Here is an 11,061-nt window from a genome sequence, read left to right on the forward strand (position 1 = left end):
TGCTCCCTTTGCTGCTATTCACCGTACAGCTCCCTTTTGCCAGCTCCCGCAAGCTCCCCTTTCCTTCCTCCCGCTCTCCCTTTCCCTTCTCCTTTTCCCCTAAAGGTCTCTCGCCGGAGGAGCTCGGGGCACTTAGCACAGCATTTCCCCGCGGCTACTTGGGATTATTGCCACTGTAAGGGGGAAAGCAGAAAAATGCTCCACGCAAGCCTCTGCTCTGCCTCCCCTCATGCCGCTGTCTGCGGTGAAGAGGACAGGATCCCCCGTGAGCGCAGACAGGGCTGTCAGGGCAGGACATCCCTCTGGCTGCTTCCCGGCACTCGGCGGCTTGTGCGGGAGGGCGAGCAGGAGACTTCTTTAGCCAAATAAAATGACAGAGCTGAATAAATGGAGAGCAGGTATTTAGTAAAGGAGGCCGGGGTGCTCCCAGAGCGGAAGCTTTGTTCCGGGGTGAGGAGGGGAGGCAGGCGATGGGAGATGCAAGGCAAGAGCAAGGAGGTGAAAAGGATCCTCTGTGCCGGCTGAGGAAGGACTGGTGAGGGAGAGAAGAAATGGCTCTCAAGACGGATGACTGGGGAAGGATAGACAAAAGGCGTGCTTGGATTTGGGAGATGATGGCAAGGACTTGATTCCTTCTCCACTGTGGAGGGGAGCCCAGCTACAAGGTGGAGAGCAGGGGGTGCATTGATCCTGGCCCCCTTCATCGCTCATCTCCTACCTGATCACACTGAGCCTTCAAGAGCCCCATGGAGCTCTCAACAAGCTTGAAGGAAACTGTAGAAATGTTTAGATTTTATTGTTCTCTGATTTTTTTTTTTAATTCTTTTTACCCAGTTTGCGTGCCCTCCTCAGAAAGTGATTCATAAAAATGGTAACTAAATTTTAACTGAACGGTTACTCCGTGACTGCTGCCTTGCGGTTTGCAAAGTGACTTCAGCAGACTAATTTTGGAGTAGGATGCTTTGTCCTATGACACAACGCTCCAATCCGAGTGATTCTCTGTAATCACCTCAATCCTTTTAGCTCATTACAGTAAAATGCCATTGTGTCCCATTAATTTCAGCAGGCGTTGCAGTGCCCGAATGTATGCCAAGCGCAGCGTCTCCCAGAACATTACCGGCTGACAGAGGCATCTCTCACCCTTTTCAGATACCGAAGATATTTGTCCTCTGCCCTCAGTGTAAAATAGTTTGGCGGGAAGTACTGGGAAAGCAATCTAAGCCTTAAAATGGAAAGGCATACCCAAGTGAACACCTTTCTCAAGGATGAAAAACAACTTTTAATTAAAAAGGAGGAGGGGAAGAATTAGCAATCCTCTCCTTTAATGCATCAACACGTGGAATATGTGCAATATGGGTAACAGAACTCTTCCAGGGACACTTTTAAGGTTGATAGATTCCAAATTAAATCCACCTCAAAATTACTTAAGTGATTTTTGACTCATTGTCACCTTCCCACATGGCATGGCAGCTTCTTTCTGCGTAGCACAGGGAAAGCACAAGCTTTGCCCGGACGAGGAAGATGGATCTGGGAGCAAAAAGCTGTGCGCTGGGCTGGGACTTTGTGCCGCAGCCTGGGCAGCGCACGTGGGGCCGTGGCTCTCCTGCATGCAGAGGTGCCTACGCACGCTCAAACTCCTTTTCCTCCGCGGAAGATTTCTACCCGAACAGAAAGTGCGAAGGGTGCGAGATGTGCACTAGCACAAATCTATTAGGTAGCATTGCTGGAAAAGAGGAGTCACAAACTTTTAAATTCTTGGTGACATCCGTCTTGCGAACAATTTAACAGCCAGTGCTAGTTTCTTCCGATATCAGCTTATATTCTTTCTGAGATGTGCATGTCCCGAGAGTCTAGGCTTGCTGCTATTTCAGGAGCTCCAGCATCAAAGAAGTGACTTTTGCTCCTTCCTGCCGACTCTAGGCAGCCCGTAGCATTTACTGCCTTAAATCCCACGTGCCGGGCTTCCGCTTCCAGCAGCTTTCCTGCACGCCAGCGCTGCGACTCGGCCGGGCAGAGTGGGCTAGCGATTGGCCTCCAGCCGGGTTTTGCTCCGTCCATCCCGGGGCCTCGAGGTGAAAGCGGCTTCTCCTTGCGAGTAGGCTCTTCAGCGTCTTGGGAAAGAAAGTTTTCAGCTACACTTGGCATTTCTGATCTCTGTGTTGGCTGCTGCCCAGCCTGCTCAAATGTCACATCGTTTGCGCCATTGGCAGTGGGAAAGCTTTTATATAAGCGAACATAAATCAGTTTCAAAAGTGCTTTAACTGTCATAAAACATCTTTATGGGTAGCATTTAATCTAAACAGAAGATCCCAAATGTCTATGTCGATTATATGGGTTGCTTTTCTTAAATATTGCAAGTTATAATGTTCTCTTTTCTTTACATTTTATTACTTTACACCAGTATGGGGGAACATTTTTTGTTAAACTTAAACTCGTGTTTGTCATTTCTCAACTTTCACGGTTTTATGTGAGATTGAGAAATAACTCCCCTTACATCAGAAGAGTCACATAGCCGCTGGCAGCGATACCTGCGGTGTCCCCAAGCCTGAAAAGCTGCCTGAGGTCCAGGAAGTCTAGAGTTAAAGCTGACTTATTTCCATTACTTTAAATGCATTTAAATAAGTGGTATCGGGTGCCTGGAGATCTGTAGCTAATCCACTTCTACATTTCTAAGGTCCTATCCACAAGGTGAGTATTCACAGTTTGAAGTAGGAGCCCTCATTTAGGCAGGGAGAAGGGGCTGGTGGAGCTGAGCGTCGGTCAGGGAACATCAGAGGAGGGGGCCAAGGTTACAGAGCAAAAAGTGACCTCGCTAAAGCAGTCCGCTCGTGCTAATGCAAGCAGGTAATAATTCTAAGTGAAAAGCAAACCCTTTTGCTTTAGGGAGATGAAAGGACATTCCCAGGTTATTCTGTGAATAAGATCAGGTAAACAACTTGATTGTTGTGGAAACTGGCCATTTGCGCAGTAAGATAGCTGAGGAACCATACCTTCAAAGGTGGGACCATAAATTGACTCTCCTCCGTCTCCCTTTCCAGTTATGATGTCTGCAGGGTAGATAAAAGTAACCATCAGAAGCCAGGTTTATCACAGGCATTATTGGGGGTTATCAGTGAGGTCAGAGGCGTGGGTTGCGCATCAGCCTGCGGGAACAACTGCATCCATCTTTCTGTTTTACTGAAATTTTATCAGACCTTTGGGAAGAGCTCTGCTTCCGTCCCAAGAGACAGCCTCTCTATGGAGAACTATTTCTTGCAGCCCATTTAAGCGCTGCCCCTCTGAGAAGGTCCAGCATCTGCTGCTGGGAGAGCTGTGCGGTGGCAGTGGCCAGCCGAGGAAGGGGTGCCCTGGAGAAGGACGCCTCTCGGAGGGAGCAGGGTTAGGAGAAGGAAGGATGAAAATGCAGCTGTGATGTTATGGTGAGTTAAGACCACTAACTTGTCTCAGAAAAGAGGTTGGATAAGAGAGAAATTCCTGTTGAACCAGATTTCTGATGAGTAAGGCACTGAAGAAACCTGATGCATCTATTTTTTTAAATTTTTTTTAAAGAAGTCTGGTTTTGTTACTTTATTTAGACATTGTCTGATACCAGTCAGGTTATGGTTAGTCCTCTACAGTAGCAAGCTTGTAATTTTAGGTTGCTTTTATGGACTACATAGATATCTGCATAGTTATTCATGAAAAGTAGGAGGAGTATCTTCGAAGTATAAACTTGAAATGGATTTAAGCGCTCACATTTGGAGCAAGGCAAACACAGGTAAGAAATACAGGTAGGTAAGATGTATGACAGACCAAAAGGGGGTAACAAAGGAAAATGCCTTCTGATACACCTAACTATCTTGACTTCCCTGGGGATGTCAGTCGGGCAAGCTGCGTGACCCATCGTTCGTGGTGCCTTTCTCCTTGTGCCACACTCCAAGCATAGCACTGGTGTTCAGACAACTCACCGGCTCGTTTGCAAGGGCTCTGACACTTGGCTAAAATGCCTCCGTAAGTTAATCTCTCTATAAAACAAGTAATATGTTTTCCTATGGATATTCTTAGTGTTTTCATGTTTCCAATTAGTTTCCTAATTACTTACCAAAGAACTTCATTGGAAAAGGGTTTTAATGTTTTCAGTTAGTTTCCTAAATTCTTTTGAAAGGGTCTTGGATAATCAAAAGAACAAATTATCCAAACTTTTCCTATGTTTAGAAAGTGAGATGACTAAAAGAGAAAATGTTTTCTGTTTTTTATATGTATATTAATTAAGAGATTAGCTTTGTCCTGGAGTTCAGTTATGTCTCTGTGGATGAAGACTGTAATTCATGCAGATCATCCCCCCCTCCTTGTGCTGTATCTCGGTTTTTCTCAGGACACCTGGAAACGCACCTCCTCCTTGGATCCACCCGTTTTTCACGAGGCGATGAAAAAGCGAGTTTTTGTAGGTGAGTTCTCGGCCGTCGCGGGGAGACGTCGCTCCTCCGGCGCACAGGGCACGGAAATTCTCACAGGTCCTGGGACACGCGTCCGAAAAGAGCTGCAAAAGCGAGAAGAGGAAAACACATGTGAAATTCCTAGCTGACGTCCACTAGCCAGATTTCTGCCCCCCCTCCTTCGGCAGGTGAAACCATCGCTCTGGGTGGACTTGTTCCTCGCTTTTGCTTTTCTCCTCTGTAACGTACCTCAAAGAGCAGCCTCCCGACGGGCTGTTCCTCGATGGCTATCTCCAGGTACACAAACACGTGCTGTTTAAAGCAGAAAAACAAATGCAGTGAGGGAAAGGCCAGCTCTCCGTGCTGCACTCGCTTCCTAATGCAGGCCAGGGTCCAGCTGCCCGGCACGAATGGTCTCAGAAAATGTCTGCAGGATTGTCAATGCACAACAGCATTCCTACTATTTTATTTAAACGCACAAAAAAGTAGAGGATGTTTCACTTCATTCTGGGCAGAAATAATCCTAACGGTGTGTTAAAGTGAACTGCTGGGCAGGGCCTGCTTCTTCCTCTTGCATTTATTTACATGCCTCTTGCAGCCCATACAATACAGGCAGGATTAAATGAATCCTCAGGAATACCGGCCACCCCACCGAAATGGACGTTTCTCGCTCTACCCAGCCAGCCTCAAATCTCCATGCCGTCGATGCCGTATCTTCTCCGTTACTTATTTTAGCATGACATTTTATTTTTCTCTGCTCTCAATACCGAATCAGCGCCAGCTGCATCACATCTCATGACACCATGGCATTTCAGGGGGTCTTGGCTGGGAAAGGAGAGGTTTGGCAGTTGGGCTTTTAGGTACCCAAGAATAAGGGTATCCAAGAATTTTGGTAGCCAAGGGCTGGGTGGTTTGGGATTTTGGAGCAGCACAGTTGCAGCATGGTCAGCAATGTGCCGTTGTTGGACTGTTCAGCCCTGAAGCAGTTAATACCTATCAGGCATCTGGGCTAGCATTTGCCCTTTCCTGGCTGCCGAGAGGTGCGGAGGCTCTGCCATCCTCATTGTTGGCAGGGGATGCTCCCTGCCGGCCCTTCTATCCCCAGCTCTGGCCCTGCCATCGCAGGGCAGAAACCAAGAAACTGCCGCCGCTGCGCTCACTCTCCTTCCCCCTCGCGGTATCTGCCCTTTCAGCAGACAGCCTCTCCAGACACTTACAGACTTGTACTCTTCTCGTAAAACAGTGTTACTTGCCTGGCTGTTTTTCAGATATTTGGTGTAGAAATCCTCAGCAATCGCTTGGTAAAGTGCCTCGGGCTTAAAGTCGCGATAGTCCCACTCATGGTAAGACCACTTGAGCAGCTCCTTCTCGTCCCCCAGCAGCTGGCCATCAAGGAAGCACATCACCGAGGAGGCATATGCCCACACCTCACCTCTCAGTTCCTGCATTGCGGAGGGGCAACATAAAGCCTCCAGGGATTATTTACACCTTTAGTGAAGAAGCAATCAGCAATAACCCACCATGCCTGTGATACTTTTATGCCTTTGCTACTTTTCAAACCACAAATCCCGCCGATGGGAAGGGATTGAGCAGCAGCTTTTGGTGTGGTGTGCTGATGCCGCATGCAGTTACGTGCTCTAAAGGTCTGGATCCCGCTGCTACGGGACATTATCGTGACGACAGGGGTGTCACTTTGGGGGCAGCTCAGACTGAACAGGAAAAGCTCCCGGAGAGGCCCATGCTGCCCTGAGGGTCTCTGAGGACATTAAATAAACCGAGCTGCAAGATGCTGCAGCCCCGGGGAGAGGACTCGTGTCCGAAACAACCTGAGGAAATGAGTTACCTTCTTTTTCTCCTGTAAATATTCATGCCATGCAAATTCTACTAAAGGCTGTATTACAGGATCTGCAAACTTGCTTGGAAACTTCAGCTTCAGAGCCTGGATTTTCAAGGTAAGGAAAAAAAATTGCTTACAAGCAGTTTAGTACCCGTCGTCCCCCCCCGCCATCCTATCACAGCTTGTATTTCCCTTGTGAACTACAACCTAAGCCACGTTCTAATCCAGTTATTACCCTGCACCCCTCATGCCTCTGGTGTAATTCCTGACACTTGCAGAAGTACACGCAAATCATTCTAAATCCCTGTTTGCAGCTGTAGTGGGAGTCTTGTTTTTCTATGAAGGGCTGCTTCACAAATATTATTGAATTATACTGGTACTCCCCCCTGCTCCCACGAGATGAAGCAGTGAGATATTCAAAGATGTCTCTGAGCATCATCACTGCATTTTTGCGGTCCTCTACTGTCCCAGGAGATTGGGCCCAGGGCCTTGGGACAAGCAAGTGGCTCAGTGAAAGCTGCAAGGTGAACGTTTCCAGTCCCTGTTGCTTGTACCATTGCCTCAGGAGCACACCGCTATTTAGATATGGGACATTCCTGTCCATGGATTTAGCCTCATCTCCACGTGGGCCGGACACAAGCGCCACAAGCTGGGGCTTAAAGCCAGCCCAGCTGGCCTTAAAAAGAATAAAGTGAAGAAGTGACTTTCTATTCAGCTCCCAGCCGCTGTTGCTATCATTGGGACAGTGGCTGGAAAAAAATAAAGGAAAAAAGCCAAGAGGCACACCCCTGCTGCAGCTATCATCTTGGCTTGTCCTCAGGGCTGCTGATTGATGGCAGAGCTTTGTCAGCTGCAAATAATGCTGGGGAACAAGCCTGGCAGATAAACTCTTATGGGCAGGGAGGGCATAAAGGTCAGCTTTGTGCACCCCACGGTGGTCTGCGTGCTGTGCATCCGCCGCACGGCTGAGCTTCTTATATAAAGTCTGCGAAACCCCGTGAGGTTTGCAGCTCTTTTCTTCGTCATCTGCACCAACAGGGCTGTGTTAAGGGACTTGTCATAAGCTGCCGAGCAAGTCAGGCAGAGCTGCGACATGCGTGACATCTCATACAGCACTGCACAGCTGTAAAATTTCTTGGAGGTGTAGGAACAAGGAGGCGAGGATGCTGCAACGGAGACCCCCTGCCCCCAGCAGCGCCGGGCCGGGAGCCCATAAAGCCTCGGTGCCTGTGCCTGCACCTGGCAGCGCCGAGGAAGAGGCAGAAACCCAAAAATCGGAATATTTTCTTCCTAAAAGCCCCCGCTGGGTGCAGGCATACCTCTGCTTATTTACTTCCCAGCCCGCACCGCTCCCTGCTGCTCCCAGCCCGTCTCCGGGGTTGAAGCCCAGGGGTTACCTCTGCCACACACTTGGCCACGTGGAAAGCCGGGTCCCGGAGCAGCCCCACCACCGTCCCACCGCCACCCGCCACGGGCCCATGGCACCCTGGCCACCGCGAGTCCGAGTCTGTCAACAGAGCCCGGCTCCACGGCAACGCCGGACACCAACACACCCCCGCCTGCATTTCTAAGCACTTCCCAAGCCTAACGTAAGCGGGTTTCAACCCTGTGGGAGGGTGGGAAATGCTCCGATTTCTGTTTTCCCCTGAAGGAAGGAAAACCAGGTTAGAGGGAACGGTGTGGCAGAGCAGAGGACTGAAGCCAGCTCTTTCCAGAGCTCATGACGGATGCTGTCAGTACAGGATCATTATCTTGTCGCTAATGGTGGCTAATAGCAGATGCCCAGCAAAACGTGGTAAGAATAAGCAAACATGACAGCAGTGCTTCACCGTTACTCTCCCAGCCTCCGGTGAGCCTCTGCCCAAGGATTTCCCAGTATCTTTGTGTTTAATTTCCCTCGGTGGCTCTTTTTCATGTGAATTTCTTTGCTTTTCAGACAAATGTAAAAATCCAGCACCCACAAAATCCCATGGCAATGAGATTCACAGTTTAATTACACCCTGTGTAAAGTATGCATCTCCTTTTGACGCAGAAACTCCTACCCACAGCTGTATTCGCTGGGCGCTGCTGAGACATCATTCCCGCCGGCACCCCAGGCAGAGCGGTCCGGGGCACGGACGGAGCCGTTCCAGAGGGGTCGCGGCTCCCACAGCAAAGCTTTGTGCCACCGCGGCAGCTTTGCTCCCTTTCGGCTAACGCAGCACGTGCAAAAGCGGTTTTGTGGGACAGCTGTAGGTTCAGCATGGGCTTCTGTCAGCACGGCTGGGTCAGGTCACTTTTCATCCCTGAGCAAGGTGAATTTTAGGAGGCACTGGTGTTAGAAGTGACAAAACTGAATGGTACGTCACATCAGAAATTTGCCTAATTTTTCATGACGTCATGGAGCAACGCAATGATCATCACATCCCCAGGAAAAATACATCTTTAGCATGTCAAAATCCTATTGCAGATGAGACAGTTGTGATTTTCCTGCTAAAAATATGTTCTGCAGAACACACCTCTGTTAAATACAATAAAAGTTATATTAATTTCTTGTCTTAATAACAATGTGCACTCTTTTTTTTTTTGGACTTGTATATCCAAATAGCTCTATAAAGTGCTAAATTTGTACCTAACCACAGAGTCGGAACCAAAAAGCCTACAGCCTCTCAGCAAGATGTTTCTGAACTACCCATGCCTGTGAAAAATTCAGACTGAGAAAGAAGCCACAGGTTGCAGAAGGGCTCCCCCATGTAGCCCTGAAGTTTCTCTGGTCCGTGTGTGGCTCAGTGATATTTTCTCACAGCGATTCATTAGGGCAACACTTTTGTAACTATTTTGTTGGGATTTGCAGCAATGTTGGATTTGAAGAGCTCCCTCCTTGCATTATCAAAGACTGCAAAGACGATCAGCTTCTGAAGGTTTCGCTACCACAGCTGCTCCCTCGCCTGAAAGACCCGTGCGCAAGATGTTATCATTTCATGTTATGATTTTGTCCAAAGTTTTTTCCTGGTCAAAAAAAAAAAAAAGAAAATGGAGGGAGATGAAACAGTTTGGACAATGGGACATATTAAAATCCTACGGTAGATAAGGCAGTTTTAATTTACACACAGGTACGGGGTGGCAGCAGACAAGCCGAGGTGCGACTGTAACTCACGGCAGCAAGCAGCGTGCTGTAGGCTGTGACCGAGCGACGCGAAGGAAAGCCCTTCCCTTCCTCCTCCCGAGGGCCGGCACGACGACTGCCGGAGCCTCTGCAGGCTGTGACAAGCAGAACCTTTTAGTAGCCAGACCATATGGCTTCTGCTATAGCCAAAAAAAGTCTATAGCAGCCTTATGTAAAGTCAAGAAGAGAAGCAGCATACCCAGAGTCAAATATAACATCAGTAATGCCTTAGAAAATACTCTCTTCGCTACCTGTTTTCTACATCCATATTTTTAGCTTGATACAGATAAATACAACTGAAGTTTATTTGGCCTTTTAAAATGTCTCCTTCCTCCTTTTTGTACTACAAAACGTAAGTATTAAAACCAGAGCAATCCGCTGCATGTTATTTTCAGAAAAACAGATTGATGTCTGCATGTCATAAATGTGCTTAAATTTACACACAAATTCTGTTCCTGAAATTTAATTCTGCACATATATATGACTGGCTGCTGTTACTCCTTTTTCTTTTTTTAAAAAAATATTTAGCTGGGGTTTTTTTACTGATAATTTCTAGGCATGGAAATTCTTACCGTCGTCGTGGGCAAGAAAGGGATGAACTATAACCGTGCTGCTGATAGTCAATTAATAGTCACAGTCAAGAAGAAAAGCAACAATTAGCCAAACAAGCATAATATTATTAGCTGTACAGAAAAGCAACAATTGGCCGTTTGGCTTAGTATTATTAGCCAACAAGCTAGTAATATCACTAGCTGTACAGGACTGTTTTCTGCAAATTTATGATGGGCTTTTTAAAAATAAAGAGCAAGTCAAGAGCCACCGATTACTTGCTGTCTCTATCCATTCCGGCTTTTATTTCTCCCCTTCTTTTCGCATCACTTTGTAATTCAGGTACATGAAAATCTATTCAACAGGTTGCCAATTATCAAAATTATATATATCAAAATCTTAAACTGGATGATTATTATTCATTTCAGCCTCTTTCTGCTACCTGTTTGTGACAATATGATGTTGTTCTGCAAGCTTATTCGTATTTCATAGATGAGCATAAATGTTTTGCTGGCACTAAGAGTTAGACGGGAGTTTGCCGGTACTGCTGGGCTCCGCCAGCTGCGGCAGCCGTGCCGAGCTGCACTCGCTTTGCAGGGAGCGACGATTACCGTGAAGAAAAGTATGGAAAGCACAAGAAGTTGTACAGCACACTTAAACAATGATACCGACACCCTTTCAAAGGCCGGGCAGCTAATGTTCTCAGAAACGTGACATCCTTTGAAACGTGCAAACGTGCCCTGACACGAGACCCGAGAGTTTTGCTTCTGTGGGATTGTCAGAGGGTTTCCTCACTCCAGACCTCTCCACCTGCTGCAGCTGTGGCCATTTCAGTTCCTTTCAGTCCAAGACAGCATCTGAAAGAGACTGAGAAAGAGAAAGGCAGATTGGATAAATTAAATAAACCCAACATTTGAGAGTGAGCCTCCATATGAAGAGCCGATAGGGGTCACCCACTGACATTTTGGTGAAGGGTGAGTCAAATGACTACAGTATCGCCCTGCTGAAAGCTGCGTAAAGAATAACGCCATGCTTGTTGAAGACGCAAATGCCAAATAACTTCACAGCAAGTACCTGGAGAGGAAACATTGCACAGCTCATCTGCTGAAGCTGCT

General features: G+C 47.6%; 1 protein-coding gene across 1 annotated transcript in view; it reads right to left on the bottom strand.

Annotated features, from left to right (window-relative positions):
- Positions 1-11,061, bottom strand: part of PPIL6 (peptidylprolyl isomerase (cyclophilin)-like 6) — a 16,663-nt gene that overhangs the window by 1,760 nt on the left and 3,842 nt on the right. Inside the window, exons 2-7 of the mRNA XM_009572227.1 lie at positions 7,650-7,705; positions 6,259-6,354; positions 5,669-5,857; positions 4,665-4,727; positions 4,372-4,519; positions 2,991-3,047 (exon numbers count right to left, since the gene is read on the bottom strand). Coding sequence (XP_009570522.1) covers positions 2,991-3,047; positions 4,372-4,519; positions 4,665-4,727; positions 5,669-5,857; positions 6,259-6,354; positions 7,650-7,705 — 609 coding nt within the window. The remainder of the gene's footprint in view (positions 1-2,990; positions 3,048-4,371; positions 4,520-4,664; positions 4,728-5,668; positions 5,858-6,258; positions 6,355-7,649; positions 7,706-11,061) is intronic.

The sequence above is a fragment of the Fulmarus glacialis genome, unplaced genomic scaffold (genome assembly GCF_000690835.1).
Source record: "Fulmarus glacialis isolate BGI_N327 unplaced genomic scaffold, ASM69083v1 scaffold35452, whole genome shotgun sequence".
Lineage (NCBI taxonomy): Eukaryota > Metazoa > Chordata > Aves > Procellariiformes > Procellariidae > Fulmarus > Fulmarus glacialis.